Source organism: Rhinatrema bivittatum, chromosome 1 (genome assembly GCF_901001135.1).
Source record: "Rhinatrema bivittatum chromosome 1, aRhiBiv1.1, whole genome shotgun sequence".
Classification (NCBI taxonomy): Eukaryota; Metazoa; Chordata; class Amphibia; order Gymnophiona; family Rhinatrematidae; genus Rhinatrema; species Rhinatrema bivittatum.
Window position 1 is genome coordinate 230,809,623 of NC_042615.1, and position 16,618 is coordinate 230,826,240.

At 43.2% G+C, this 16,618-nt stretch overlaps 1 protein-coding gene across 1 annotated transcript in view; it reads right to left on the bottom strand.

Annotated features, from left to right (window-relative positions):
• TACC3 (transforming acidic coiled-coil containing protein 3) overlaps positions 1-16,618 on the bottom strand; it is a 177,825-nt gene that overhangs the window by 135,739 nt on the left and 25,468 nt on the right. The window contains 1 exon segment of the mRNA XM_029592616.1: positions 10,240-11,247. Coding sequence (XP_029448476.1) covers positions 10,240-11,247 — 1,008 coding nt within the window.

Genomic DNA, 16,618 nt, shown 5'->3' on the forward strand with positions numbered 1-16,618 from the left:
GCCTGGGTCGGAGACAGTGCCCCAGAGGCCACCTGTTCCTGTGGCTTCTGGATCCAACATAAACAAGCCCACTGCATGAGACTTGCGCAGACAGCCGCTCGCAGGCCGTAATCCAAGACCTCAAAGGCTCTCTTGAGATGCACCTCCAGCTTCTGAGCCTGAACATCCTTCAGCGCCGAAGCTCCAGCCACCGGGATGGTAGTCTTCTTGGTAACCGCCGAAACCGCTACATCCACTTTCAAAACCATAAGAACATCTAAATGCTCCTACATCAGTGGATACAGCTTGGACATGGCCCTGTCGACTCGCAGTCCTGAGTCAGGGGACTCACACTCCCAGTCAATCAACTTCTGAATCTTCCTCGGAATCAGGAATGCACTAGGAGGTCTCCTGAGGCCATCCAACACCGGATTAACCCCCTCAGCATCCGAGTCCTCCAGCGTGAGCTTAACCCCCAATTCTAACACCTGGGGGATAAGCGGACAAAGATCCTCTCTCCAAAAGACTGACCACTGATCACCACCTTCTGCCTCGGGGCCTCTGCTCCCAGATCCAGTCTAGAGCCTGCCGGGTCCATAGGTTGGTCCCCCAGCTCAACCTCCTCTTGAGCGGTCTCCGAAGATATGTCGTCCGCCTCCTGAGACTCATCTGAATTGTCCGAGGCTGACTCCAATCGCGCCTGGCGGCCGTCACGGAGCAGGACATGCGGGCCCACTGGCTCCTGGCTTAGACAATACTTTCTTCCTCCTTGCCGAGTCTGCCAGGCCAAACTGCACCCCGATCTTCCCCGCCTGCTCAGCCAGGAAAGCCTCATGAAGCAGCAAGACAAATTCGGGTGACCCCCTCCCCCCCCCCGGGGTCCTGAAGACCGCTTGGGGCTACTGGGGCCCAACCCACCCCAGTCCTCTGGACGTGGCTGGCCTATGGGAGAAAGAATAGGCGTGAGGGTCCCCCAGACCCTCTGGGCGGGACCCCCCCTTATCTGGTTCCACTTCTGCCATTATGGCTACTCCCTCCAAAGAGCCCAGTGATGCCGACATGGTCCTGGAGTGCTTACGGAGCTTCAAACCACTATCTGAAGCCCCCTCCCCCCCCCTCCTGCACACAGTGCAAAGGAGGAAATCATTAAGAAGGGCCATCTGACCCCACAAGCTCGGCAACCCTGCTCGAGCAGCTTGTCTGCCATCCAACCTCTTTTTGCTATTTAACTTTTTTTTTTTCTTTTTTTAAAGTTGAAGTTAATGCCGCTGTGTACCGAGTGGCAAAGCGGTCTGGCCCATGCAGGGGAGGGGCGACCACGCGGCCGAAACGGCAGCGGGCACCCTAACAGCAGTAAACTTCTCCCACCAGCACACACAGAGGGCTGCTGATGCACCAGAAAGCACGCGAAAACGAACGGTCCGGCAGACAAATTCAATTCGGAGGTACCTGCCCCCAGCCGGGGTCCCCCTCCGTCGCTGGGTCCCTTTCTCCGCCCGATTACCACCAGGCCCGCTCCTGACGACCGAGTGCCCTGCCTGACCGGCAGCCCAGCTGAAACTGAAGCCACTGCTGCTGCAAAGCAAAAGTTCATTCTTTTTTATTTTTTTAACTTGTTAAAAACCTAAAGGCTCACACTAGGGATGTGTATTCGTTTTCAATGCATTGGCAATCCGCAACGCATACGTCCCTATTAGTTGTATTCGTGGATTCACGAAACGCATAGCAATCCCCCACGAATACAACATACATTAGTTTCATTCTTTTGGCTCGCAGTGATTTCTTAGCGGCCATTTGAAATAAAAGATAGCAAAAACCAGCCCTTTCCTGTGAGGCATACGTGACCTCACAGCCCTGTCAGACAGGTTGGCAAGGAGACCAGAATGCAACCTATCAGAGCTAAGCATTTTTTGTAATGCAGCCAATTGCCGCTCTCACTCGGTGCTCTGACACGCTCTTCCTGATGACACAGCACTATTTATATGTTAAGTACGCGGCATGCTATGGACTTTCTTGGCGGGAATGGTCTGGGGAGGTGGTCGAACTCAGAGCTAGTCTGAGTGTCTCAAATCTGTATTCAATTGCTAGCTACTTTGATAGAATTTTCCATTGAAAAAGATATTTGTTCGATTTTGCTGCAGTGCTGCCGCCAGCTAGCCATGCTTTTTTTTGCCCGCACTTTTTTTTTCTTCTTTATTGATCTGAGACTGTCTCTCTGTGCCACAGAGAAGATGCTAGCAGTGCCATTTTGTCTGCTGTAAAAAGAAGCAAAATTGAAATAGAAACTGAGTGCTTTCAGTCTGCTTTCAAGGGCCAGCCATTAGTTCAGAGCAGACCCTTACTCCTCAGCCAGTGTTTGTGGGGGTGGGACTGCTTTCTAGCTAAACTGCTTTTGGCAGCAGATTCAGTGTATTGCAGTGGGCATTCAAGTCCCCAGTCTGATTTGAACTGGAAGGAGACAGCCAGAAGCACAAACTCTTGAGGAGAGATAAGGAGAAAGCTTAAATTAGTTAGCCAAATCTGTGGGAGTGTCTGTTCAAAATCAATGGCAGATAGTGCCCAGTTAACATCTTTGACCAAGGTTTAACAGTTTGACACCCTCCCACCCTACCCCTCTACCCACCCACCCCTAGGTTTGTGTTTCTAATATAACCTGTCTAAATTCATAAATGGCAACAAGGTAAATTAGTATTTCCCTAATTGCTATCCATCAGACAAATTACCAAAATGAGGACTATCCAATGCAACTGTTATGGAGCCTTTATATTGAGGGTAATCATATGGAAACTTAAGGCTTGCCCCATTTGTTCAGAACTCTCTACCTTGGAAAAGGAGCTGGCTGAAGGTAAAGCTGAATTAGCTTCAATAAAGAAAGTCTCAGCCACTGTACATTATTCAGGAATTAATTTCCCATTATCACTGAATAACCAAAAGTCAAGGAAAAAGATTTACTGTGGGCTCAGGTAGGATAAGACCTGTGACCCACAGATAGCCACTGACAGCTGTGCAGCCCACAACTCACACATGGCATTGAGGAACTTAAACAGTATTACAGTGGGCTCTGGTAGAATTAGACCTGTGATCTGAGACACACACTGTATCAAGTGCAACAAGTACAAAATGCCTTCTCTGTATTAAATACTGAAGAAGTTAGAGAAAAAGATTGAAATGTTATCTGAAAAGAGATAAGAAACCCAATGCATACAGAAATTCCAAATCAGAAACCAAAGAAAAGCTCACTGTAATGGATGACTGCCAGAGGCACTAATCCTTTCCCTTGCACAAATGCAAAGGGAAAAGTGGATAACAAAACTCAACTAAAGAGGTCACACAAAAGGAGTCCAGGAACAGCAGTAACCTGAATGAAGAAAGCTGGAAAGCTAAGAGCACAAATGCTCGTAGTTTGGGCAATAAAATCCCAGATCTGCAAGACCTAATGGTGGAGGCTGACTTGGACGTTGTTGCTGTCACGGAAACGTGGTTTATGGAATCTCATGACTGAGATACGGCAATACCAGGCTATACCTTAAGGAAAGACAGAGGATAGGAAAGGGAGAGGAGTGGCTCTTTATGTCAGAAACAATATCCAAGCATCTGAGCTGCAAGGAAGATGAGGCAATGAAGAAGCACTATGGGCCGACCTAAAAAAAGATGGGACATCCATTTTTATTGGAGTGGTTTACAGGCCTCCAAACCAAAAGGAAGAGCTGGATAGAGATCTGGTTGAAGACATCCAAAAGATGGGAAAGAAGGGAGAAGTGGTGATCGTTGGAGACTTTAATATGCCAGATGTAGACTGGAGAATCCCATCTGCAAGCAGCTTTGTTCAAACAAATGGTTATGGAACCTATGAGAGAAGGAGCTATACTCGACTTAGTGCTCACTAATGGAGATGTCGTCTCTGATGTCCAGGTGGGCGCCCACCTCAGCACCAGTGATCAAACTGTATGGTTTAATATCACAAAAAGGATACGGAAAAGAAGCTCAAAGACCCGAGTTTTGCAGTTCAAGAACACTGACTTTGATGAAATGGGGAAGTACCTGGAGGAAGAACTAAAAGGCTGGGAGAACGAGAGAGATGTGGATCAATCTAGTTGCCTTGGTAATTGCTCCTTTTAATCTATATGTTAGAAAAGTAAAGAAAAGCAAAAGAAAAATAAAACCTATCTGGTTCTCAAAGGAGGTGGCTGACAAAATAAAGGCTAAAAGAACAGCGTTCAAGAAATATAAAAGATCCCAAAGGAAGGAACACAAAGAAGAATATCTGGTAGAACCGAGGGAGACAAAGAAATTAATCAAGAAGGCAAAAAGTCAAGCGGAAGAGAGGATTGCCAAGGAGGTAAAGAGGTGACAAAACATTTTTCAGATACATCAGTGAAAAGAGAAAAGTTCAAAGTGGTATAGTGAAATTGAAAGCTGGAAAGGATCAATGTGTGGAGAGAGAAAGAAATGGCAGAAATATTAAACAAATACTTCTGTTCTGTGTTCACTAAGGAGGACCCTGGAGAAGGACCGTCCCTAATTAACAAGAAACTGGAGGGGAGTGGAGTAGATGTAACTCCATTTACAGTAGAAAATGTATGGGAAGAGCTGGAGAAACTGAAAGTGGACAAAGCCATGGGGCCTAATGAGATTCATCCCAGGATACTGAGGGAGCTCAGAGATGTGCTGGCGGGTCCACTGTGTGACCTATTCAATAGATCTCTAGAAACGGGAGTGGTGCAGAGTGATTGGAGAAGAGCGGTGGTGGTCCCGCTTCACAAGAGTGAGAACAGAGAAGAGGCTGGTAACTACAGACTGGTTAGCCTCACTTCGGTGGTGGGAAAAGTAATGGAATCACTGTTGAAAGAGAGAATAGTGAACTATCTACAGTTGGGAGAATTGATGGACCAGAGGCAGCATGGATTCACCAGGGGAAGATCCTGTCAGACAAATCTGATTGACTTTTTTGACTCGGTAACCAAGGAATTGGATCAAGGAAGAGCACTCAATGTCATCTACTTGGATTTCAGCAAAGCTTTTGATACGGTCCCGCACAGGAGACTGGTGAATAAAATGAGAAGCTTAGGAGTGCGTGCCGAGGTGGTGGCCTGGATTGCAAACTGGTTGACGGACAGAAGACCATGTGTAATGGTAAATGGAACCCTCTCTGAAGAGAGAGCGGTTTTAAGCGGTGTACCGCAAGGATCGGTGTTGGGACCGGTCCTGTTCAATATATTTGTGAGCGACATTGCTGACGGGATAGAAGGTAAGGTTTGTCTTTTTGCGGATGACACTAAGATCTGCAACAGCGTAGACACGCCGGAAGGAGTGGAGATTTAAGGAAGCTGGAAGAGCGGTCGAAGATATGGCAGCTGAGATTCAATGCCAAGAAGTGCACAGTCATGCATATGGGGAGTGGAAATCCAAATCAACTGTATTCGATGGGGGGAGAAGGGCTGATGTGCACTGAGCAAGAGAGAGACCTTGGGGTGATAGTGTCTAATGATCTGAAGTCAGCGAAACAATGTGACAAGGTGATAGCTAAAGCCAGAAGAATGCTGGGCTGCATAGAGAGAGGAATATAGAGTAAGAAAAGGGAAGTGATTATCCCCTTGTACAGGTCCTTGGTGAGGCCTCACCTGGAATACTGTGTTCAGTTCTGGAGACCGTATCTCCGAAGAGACAGACACAAGATGGAGGCGGTCCAGAGAAGGGTGACCAAAAAGGTGGAAGGTCTTCATCGAATGACTTATGAGGAGAGATTGAAGAATCTAAATATGTACACCCTGGAGGAAAGGAGGAGCAGAGGTGATATGATACAGACTTTCAGATACTTGAAAGGTTTTAATGATCCAAAGACAACGACAAACCTTTTCCGCTGGAAAAAAAAATCAGCAGAACCAGGGGTCACGATTTGAAGCTCCAGGGAGGAAGACTCAGAACCAATGTCAGAAAGTATTTATTCACGGAGAGGGTGGTGGATGCCTGGAATGCCCTTCCGGAGGAAGTGGTGAAGACCAGAAGTGTGAAAGACTTCAAAGGGGTGTGGGATAAACACTGTGGATCCATAAAGTCTAGAGGACGTGAATGAATGTGGAAAAAAAGATTTGCATTCACAAAAAAAGCGGGGAGTAGCTTGCTTTTTACGGCAGTTACTACCCCAAACCAAATAAGCCTGATACTTCAGTTTCAATGCATATCCAGCATAACTCTCTGCTTCAACGGCAGGGTGAATGAAGAAAAGTGGATCTATATACAGACAACCAACAAGGACTGAATTACATAGTCTGGGTAAACAAATAAGCATGGGTGTAGCTTGCTTATTGCGGCAGTTACTACCCCTAACTAATTAAGCTAGATATTTCCCTTAGATGCAGCTCCAACACTGCTCTCTACATTAATGGTGGGGGTGGAAGGAAAATAGAACCAAAAGGTTACTAAGAGCCAAGAGTAACAGATAAGTATGAGAAAAAAAAAAGTGCGAAACTTGCTGGGCAGACTGGATAGGCCGCTTGGTCTTCTTCTGCCTTCATTTCTATGTTTCTATTTTACCCCTTGGGGTAGGTTGCAAGCAGGATTTCGGTGTTGTGAGTGGGAGATATTAAATTGCTAGCTACTTGGATAGAATTTTCCATTGAAAAAGATATTTCTTCTTTTTTGCTGCTGTGCCAAGCAAGCCATCCCTTTTTATTTAACTGCAGTTTGTTTTTTTGGTTTTTTTTATTGAACTCAGGCTGTCTCTTTCTGCTCTTTTAAGCCAGGAAGACAGTGCACTCACTGGGCAGTTTTACAGACTCATACATTTTATTGCGACAGCAGTGTCCTCTGAAGCCAAATACCCAGTGGGCCTCTTTTGTAGTTACAAGCTTGGTGTGTGCATATAGCAGTCCCACTTTTAGTGTACATCCAGGTACAGCCTCATGGGCCAGGGGGCACTTTTGCAGACTCACATTGTGACAGCGGTGCTCTCTGAAGCCAAATCCCCAGTGGGCCTCTTTTGTACTCACCCTACAGTCCAATTGTCTCATTTGTGAAGGAACTGCTGTTAGCAAAAGTTCATGATCAGGAGCACCTTAGGCAGAGACAAATTAGGCATGAAGCAGAAGAGGAAACAGCGGCGGGCACTTCAGAGAGTTGTGCTAGCCCAAGCAGGAGCAGCACTGTCAGCAACAGCTACTACCTCCTCCTCTTCAGTACGCCAAAGGCATGTTGTCCATAAAGAATCTGTTCTGCTACGAGCTAGAGAGAAAGCAATTGGCATGAGTGACTCTCAGCCTACCCAAGTAAAGGAGACACCAGCACAAATGTCAGTGACATGGTATCTCTCAGAGCCCACAGAGGGCATGCAGACAGATCCACTGGCATATTGGGCACACAAGTCCTCTGTCTGACCACACCTAGCCAAAGTGGCTCAGCGATATCTGTCATTTCCACCAAGAAGTGTGCCCAGTGAATGTGTATTTTCAATGACAGGGGATATCATGAGCCCTTACCGCTCAAGGCTGGCACCAGAGTTGATGGAAATGCTGGTGTTTTGAAAATAAACCTGCCTTTGCTTGGGTTTCCAAATTTTCCCTGTGAATGGCAAGATGAATAAAAGCAATTGAAAGCCTTGCAGAAGCCCCAACTGCCTCCTATGCTCCAGATAATATCAGCACATGTACCTGACCTGAAACGCTGTGCCTGTCCGTCCCACTGTGCAGGCTGTACGTCACTACAAGGGCTTGACCTCAAACACGGTGCCTGTTTGAGTTTAGTTCTAATATTTCTAATTTCAATTTCATGTATTTGTGCATCATTTCTTTCCTGAATATTATTTTCCTGTTTCGCAATATTTGGAATGTAAGAACATAAAAAGCTGACTTCAAATGTTAATAGCTTCTGGGTATTCACAAATAATCTCCAGCTCATTTCTTGCTTCACAAATGGCAGTCTATTGCTCTAAAAGCATCCTCTGTTGAATTACAAGGGTTTGACCTCTAATGCTGTGCCTGTCCGTCCAGGCGTTATGTCTCTACAAGGGCTTCACCTCTATCCTCTAATGCTGTGCCTGTCTGTACATCCGGCTTTATGTCCCTACGAGGACTTGACCTCTAATTCTGTGCCTGTCTGTCCCGGAGCCCCTTCCTGCTCAAAGGAAAAAGAACTCTCCCTGGGGTAGCCGGCCAGCCTCTTAGTACCTGTTGACCCATGTTGATACACTGTTCACATGGCACCCTCCTCCGCCTTGAAAATTCTCAGTTGTATATCTGCTAACTCCGCCAGATTTTAGAAGGCCAGCAAGAGCTAACTAAACGCCAATGGAAACACCCCACTCTAGGTAGCCCTTTCCTGTGCAAAGGAAAGGGAACTCTCCCCAGGGCCAGCCTGTCTTGCCCCTATCAAAACCACATGGACCAGACTACCTCTGCTCTGCCAGCCTGTCTTGCCCTTATCAGCTTTCTTCCACTCTGCCTTGCTGCCATACACCAGATGACTCGCTCAACTCCTTGTGGTGTTCTTGCCACTATCATGGTTCCTCAGTGTGTTGGTGCTATGTTCCCCCTTCATTGTGCTGTAGGATGTTGCCATTTGTCTTGCCACTTTGCCTGCCATGCTGCCTTCGAGGGTTCATGCATCTGTTATTGGTGCTCTCTTTTGAAGCTATGGTGTGTTTTTGACACTTGCCACTCCTGGTACCCCTTTGCCCCTTTAAAGTGCCTTAGGCTATTCATGCCACTTTGCTACAGTCTAAGTACCTTGGAGCTCTTTTCTCGTTCTGATGATTGCTCCCCAGAAGTTTCATCAGAATTGATAAGAAAACTCCAAATTCTGCAGCCAAAATAGGCTGCAAATACTTCCCCCATTGACTTTAATGGGAAATCAGATAATGAATAAAACTAATCAACAAATTGGTTTCCACTCCCTATGAAACGAGTACAACGAATTTGGGTCCCAGCGAATCGAAACATTTTTTCCTTCTGCACATCCCTACCACACACCACAAAACAGGAACGTGAACAAAAATCAAGGGTACTTCCCTGAAATCTCCCGCTCCCCGAGGGAGCCAGACCACTGGCTGTCCAGGGTCCCGGAGATGCAGGCTGAACTGGCCAGTAGTATCCAACCCCCCTGTTCGCCCGGCTCCCAGCCCAAGGAGTGGCCCTTTTTACAGGAACCTGCCACCTCGGGGAGCAAAATTTTCCTTCACAATCCAGTCAGGACTGCAGGTTTAGCACCTCTACCATCTGCTGGAGGTAGAGAAATACTGAGGGACTGCAGGTGGCACTCCTCAAAGTTTTGTTCTCTACCTCCATCTGCTGGTAGGGATGAATAAAACCCATTTGTCTCGACTGATCTGGGTATATTCAGGAACAGGGCTGAAAGGTTACAGTACTGCATACCACCACCCTTCACTCTGTTATAAGTAGAGGCAAGGAGAGCAATAAAGAAAAACTGATAAAGGAAGCATGACCTAGCAGCACTGCAAGCCATGGGGGTGTCAAGTTAGATCCAGCAGGCTATATTCACAGAAACCAAATGGGTCAATGTCAGAGTGTATTCAGCAAAACCAAGGAGACTTTATACAGCCAAATGTTCAGACAGCCTCACTAGCTTTGGCAACCAGTTAAATTAGACTATTAAAGTTTGGTGAGGAGACATGGCAGGGGGAAAAGGGCTGGATGTTAGATTAAGGGAAACTTGTATGCTTACTTACCCAGCATTCTAGACAACCACTCACCTACTGGGCAAAGACGACAAAAGTCACAGAAGCAGAGGACTAAAGATGGAGGCCTGAGGAACTGCTCTAAGCCGTTATATAAAAAAAAGTGCTAATAGCTTCCAGATCACCTAGTGGGAAAAAGAACTGACATTCTAGGGTTTAAAAAAAAATTGCTTCTTCCAAATTGTAAAGTAATGAACAACATAACCAGTGACAATTAAGCCTTCTCTGAAGAAAGTGCTATTTGCTCAAACAAAAACAAAAAAAATAGAGTTTCAAGTTATTTTCTCCATATTTTGTTGCTTGGCATATGTCAAGAAATTTCCCTCACCAATAGCATTACCACGTCACAGAATCTATCAAAAAGTGGGGTGCGACCACAACTCTAAATGACTAGAGTTTGGGGCAGGGGACGGGTGGGAGAGAGAATTGGAGTGGATGGTGACTGCACATGGATTCCACACTGAGGAGAGATTAATAGTGAAATATTGCTCTTCTGAGGTTTTCTATATTAGTCTGGGAAGAGGATGCCATTCAACCTAAAAGTTCTTAATATAGTGACCACTTTTACTTACTGATTTAAAGGATCTTTTAAGCTCATTTTCTCAAATACAAACTGCTCATCTTTCTTCAAAGTTGCAGGAGCAGATTCTGTCTTTGGCAATATGTTATTGCTCACTTTTCCAGTACTGATGTCTTCAGTCCTAGGCTTCTGAAGTTTAGGTGAACTAGATATTTTGGAACCTCCACAAGCAAATGGGTTAAAATTAGGATCATCATATTGATCCCAGTTAATAGTATAAGATGCTTTGGGAACAGGAACTGCTGCCACTGATTTTTCTTCACCTTCATTCACAGACTTTTCAGCTCTCTCTTTGACTACAGTTAGTTTCTTAGCAAGAGGTTTTGCTTCCAGTGATTTCTTTCCTAGCTTTTTGGGAGATGGTTTTTTGACAGCAGTACTACCATCAGTGAAGTCAAATTCCAACTTGACAGGTTTTGCCTTTTGGGCTTCAAGGTCACTTGCAGATGGTTCTGGAATAGCTACAGGAGAATTCTGCAATTTTGATCCCCCTGTTTTGAAAGGATCAATCAGTTCTAGTTGGTCAGGGTCAAAATTGTAGGATGCTTTAGAAGAAGGTAGAGATTCAAGGCCTTTTGTGGCATCTGTAGAAGGATCAATGCTCATGATCTCATTACAGGTGGACTTCGTAACCAATTCAGATGAGTCATTTATGGCTGGCTTGATTTCAGTACTCAAATGTATCTCCATGGAAGGATGGTCAGTCTCTGCACTTTTCTTTAACGTAATATTCTCTACTGTAGCAATAGAGAGCACATCTACTAGTAGGTTATTGTCCTCATTTCTTTCTGGGATATTCATATTAGAGCTAAAGAGTACTTTAGAAAAAGAATTATGTATTTTGTCAGATGTCTCTGGTGGATTTAGGTTATCCAAATTGTCAAAGTCAATACTGTATGCTCCCTTGCTTTTCACAGACAACTCATCATCTGGAAACGGAGCAGAGTGTCTAGCATCACGCTCTTCATCCTTTTTTATAGATTCGAGTACAAGCATATCTCTGTTTAAAAGAAAAAAACATTTAGCACTTATTTCAATTTAAGATATATCAACCCTCCAGTTATTAAAACCAGAATTTTCAGACATTTCCCTCCACAATGACCAAGCTATGTCAGACATTACAGTTGTGCTCTTAAGTTTACATACTCCTGGCAAAATTTGTAATATGTGTAGCATTTTAAGAAAATGAATGATCTGACAAAACATATCTTGTGTGTTTCAAATTTAACTATTTTATGCATCACAGAATAGCACAATCATTGAACAAACCATAGCAATAAGGAAAATAAAAAAGTCTTATTCAAAAGTTTTCATACCCTTTAATATCTGGGCTAAATATACACTCAAGTTGACACAGGTTGAGATGGCAATGAAGGGTAGGTATCCACACCTGTGCCTTATGTATAAATAGTCAATGAGTTTCTTAGCTCTTGGGAAAACCTTGTGCAATTCATCCAAGGCTACACTGACTTTGGTGGTTACTGAAGCATGGGGAAAGCAAAAGAGCTGTCAAACAATCTGTGAGCAAAAGTAGCTTGACTTTATTTATAAAATCAAAAAGGATATAAAAAGATATCCAAAGATTTGAAAATGCCAATCAGTACTGTTCAAACTTTATCAAGAAGTGGAAAATTATAGGTTTTATTAATACCAACATAGACCAAGAAAGATCTGTCAGATACAAAGAAAAACCCACAAGCAACTTCTACTGAAATACAGGCATCTCTTGAAATAAAATGGTATGGTGTTTCAGCATGCACAATATGGAGATAACTTGAACAAAAATGAGCTGCATGGTAGAGTTGCCAGGAAAAAAAAAAAGCCATTGCTGCACCACCACCACCACCACCACCACCACATTACAGCCTGCTTACAATATGCCAAAGAGCACATAGAGAAGCTTCAAAACTTCTGGAACAAAATAATTTGGCGTGATGAGATCAAAACTGAACTTTAGCACACAACCATAAATGCTATTATGAGCAGCACACCATCCTTACCATGAAGAATGGAGGTGGATCTCTGCTGTTTTGGCAGGCTATGAGCTATAGTGGCAAAGGGAATTTAGTCAAAATTAATGGCATGATGAATGCAGCATCTTATCAGAAAATACTGGAGGAGAATTTGCATTCATCAGCCAGGAAGCTACGCATGGAGCACACTTGGACTTTCCAACATAATAATGATCCAAAACATAAGGCCAAGTCAAATTCAGTGGCTGCAGTGGAAGAGAGTGAAGGTTCTGGAGTAGCCCTCAATGTCTCCTGACCTCAATATCATTGAGCCATTTTGGGGTGAACAAACATGCACGTCATGATAGACAACCAAAGAATTTACAGGATCTGGAGACTGACAAGAATAGGCAGTTTTACCACATGAGAAAATAAAGGGCCTCATTCACAATTATCACAAAAGATGACAAGCCATCATTGATGCAAAAAGGGAATACATGATATTAAGAACTAAGGGTATGTAAACTTTTGAACAGGACCATTTTATTATTTCCCTTATTGCTAAGGTTTAATGATCACCCTAAGATTTTTTTTTTTTTTTTTTAAACAAACAAGAGAAGAGCACAATGTACAGTCTCACATTTATACGGCAACACCTTCAATACAAGTCATAGAAAGCGCATGGTACATCACCCATTTTAAGTTTAAACATAACTGAACTCGCAGTAACCAATACTAGATTGAAAATCACATGCACAATGCATCCCTTATTCATACAACTTCAGAGAATATGATACATTCATATAGTGGTGAACGTCATAAAATTTTGTCCAGCCTACTGTATACATTTCACTCAGTCTTTTGAATCAATTTTGCATCTAATTTTTCAATGGATTTCCATTACCACATTTGAGTTATCCATCTTTGAGAGGATGGAGAATCTATTTTCATCCAATTTTGTAATACCACCAATTTTGCCAATAAAATTGCAATCTGTAAATTTTTTTAATGATCTTTAGGCAAGGTTTTGGCCTATACAGTAACCGCAATACTTCCCCTAGAAAAGGTAGTTTATTGGACATATGTAAGAGCTTGCATTAAAGTAGCCCAAAAATCATACAAACTAGGGCAAAGCATGAAGTGATGAACCAAATTACAGCTCAGTATTTTACATTTAAGGCATTAAATCAGACATCAGAAATCCCATTTGCTATAGTTTCGCTGTTGTATAATAGCGCCTATGCAAAACGCAGTATTGCATCTCTTGTAATTTATTAACCATTATATTGCTCAATTTGGTAAAGATATTGCACAACTAATCACAGGAATATCAATTGACTTGCCAGTTTTGACAAAACACCCATGAATGGTTTTTCCATTCTCAATTTATACCAATATGAATTTTTTTTTTTTTTTTTGCAATGTTTACCAGTTCAACCGTAAGAAACTTAAGGAGTCAATATTTGCCGAAACAGAGAAGGGAATATCTAGCTTGTAAATAAGCATACAAATTTGAATTAGGCAAGTCCTACAATCTTGTTAAGTGATCACAAAAAATATGCAGTCTTCAGCTCTAGAAAAGATATCAGATGCTTTCCCTTTTATTCCTGAAAAACTACATTTTGCCTACCAGGTACAAATTCCGGATTCCCCACAAATGGGGGAACAGCAAGAAATCTTATGATTGGGGCTCCACCATGAGCATATAAAAGTTTCATGCAGCACGTACACCTTGGAAGAGGGGATATGTTTTTAAGTCCTTCGACAGAGCTGCATTGGGTAAATGCAGCACTTCCTAAGGTGAGAGAGGAGATAAGACTCAAACCTGGTTTACAGAATTGAAAATGTGTGACTTGCCCATTCTTTTGCAAATCTAAACTGGCAGGCAAAGTTGTAAAAGCGAAAATCAGGCAACTCTATGCCCCCCATTACACGTTCCTGTTTCAGGATGGTCCAACTAATGCATCTAGCTATATTCTGCCACAAACATCCTAACACCAAAGACTGCAGTTGCTTTATATCCTTTGTCCACAACTAACAAGGTAAATGTGAAGTTTGTAACAATTTTGGAAATAAGACCATTTTGAAAAGAGCAGTTCTGCCAAACAATGAAATGGAGAGATCCATCCAAGACTGTACAGTGATTTGATTGAATTCAATTACTGGATTTACATACAACAGATTTCTTGATATTCGGAATAAAATTTTAATTCCAAATATGTAAAACTCGAACCCATCTCAATGGAAAGTTCCCTGGCCATGAGTCCTTGATGATGGAAGACAGTGCTAAAACTTCAGATTTATTATAATAGATAACCCTGCAAAAGTCCCAAAATCATGAAAGATATGCATCGTAGGCAATGATTCAATCGGATCAGAAACAGGAATATCTGCAATCATGATTATCTTCTGCTCTACTGTGCTAAAAAAGATACACTGAAAATCAGCATTAGCACATAAGACTAATAGCCAGCAGTTCTACAGAGAGGACAGAGCAAGGGCAAGAGAGGGCATCCTAAACATGTCCCTCCCAATATAAATGATGCAGATATCCGATTATCTGTTACTTTTGCATTCTGATTAGCATATAATTTTAGCCACCATAAAGTCTTTCAAAACCATAAAGTTCAAGTACCTTAATTAAGCATGGCCATTGCACCTTGTCAAATGCTTTCTCAGCATATAGACCAATCAGCCTATCAACGCCCTTCAATGCAGATAACCATAAAGCACGTATTACTTTTAGAATGTTACAGACCTCATGTCTCCCCCGGTCAGGAATTACCAGATCAGGCACAACTAAACAGTCTTTGTGCCAAAATGGTAGCCAGCAATTTAAGAACATTAAAGGAGATGGGTCTATAACTTTCAGTTTGGTTAGATCTTTCCCCTTTTTCTGAAACACTGATTAAAGCATGATTAGTAACTTCCAAAAAGGTTCCTACTTCCAGGGAATAATTATAGAACTTTAGTAATGGAGCACCCACTACTGGTCTTAGTAGTTTATAAAATTCAGGGCCATAGCCCTCTAAGCCCGGTGCTTTCCCCAATTTCAGTTATCTAATCCCAAAATCCAATTCCATCAAACCAATTGGTTTATTCAAATTATCAATAAGAGCTTTCATAAGAGAAGTCAGGGATAATTTTTCAAAAAAATTTACAGATAAGCTCTACCATTTTACTCTAAGAACTGACTAATCTAGAAAAATCTAATATCTTGCATTCCTATTAAAATTTGTGATTTTTTATTGCACTGTACATGTGACATGTTTAGCTTCAGCAGACTTATCACTATTGATTAGCATAGCAAAAGAGCTTTGCCTTAGTGAATTGCACTAATCTTTGTGCACGATGAAAGAGTAAATGATTCAGTTGAACTTTAATATTTATCATATCTAACTTATTTTTCCAAGCCAGACAGTATATGATCCTTTTAGCACTTCCCAACTGTCGAGTAAGCTTTAATAGAATTAACTCTTAATATTGCTTTCCCTGTTTCCCATGGACCTGGGCATCAATGGAATGGACCTGGGTATCGATGGAAGTGCCCCGGGCGACGGTGGCATCGATTGCACTGACGAGACAAGGTGTATGTTGATGGCATCCATCAGGGCAATGATGGCACCGATGAAACCCAAGGAAAAATCAGTGCCATGGATGAAAAACATGGATGGCACTGATAGAAACGATGCAGGGACCGATGGCATCAGTGTACCGTGGGGGGAGGGGTACCTATGGCATCTAAGAATCCAGGACGGTCTGAAGGGGGTACAGACTGTAGCGATGGGGGCATCGACTGCGCGAGGGTACCAAGGAATCTAAGAACCTGAATCGACAGGGGCCCTGGCGGCAACGTAAACCGTGGAAGTCCCTGTCCCACTAGCGCTAATAACCAGGCAGAGTGTCAGAGGGGCACTCACAGACTACGTGTGGCTAACTGAAAACATAGGGAGAGGGAAGGCCGCAGTCTGTTAGCGGGCCAAGGTGGTGACAGGAACAGACCGAAAAAACAGGGCATGGTACTCACCGAGCGTCAAATAGATGTACGTGAAGGGAGACCCGTGCACGGAAACGTGTTTGTGAAGTAAAAAAGTGTTAGAATTTCTCAGAGCTCCTAATCGCTATGCTTACTGCAGAGCGGGAAGACTTGAGGGAGACACCTGTGGCTCACAGAGATAATTGCAGGCTGAGCATGCTCAGTGCACTCAGTGTGCCAGTGTCAGTCAAAGCTTTGTAGAAACTGATAGAAAAGTTTTCTGTACAGGGCTCCATCCTGTGATGTCACCCATATGTGAGGACTACCATCCTGCTTGTCCTGTGAGAATTCCTGTGACATTCACATCTAAATATTGCCACCATTTAGTGCCCAAAAATATTTAAAAAAAAACAAAAAAAAACCGACCTAAATGTGGCATCTAA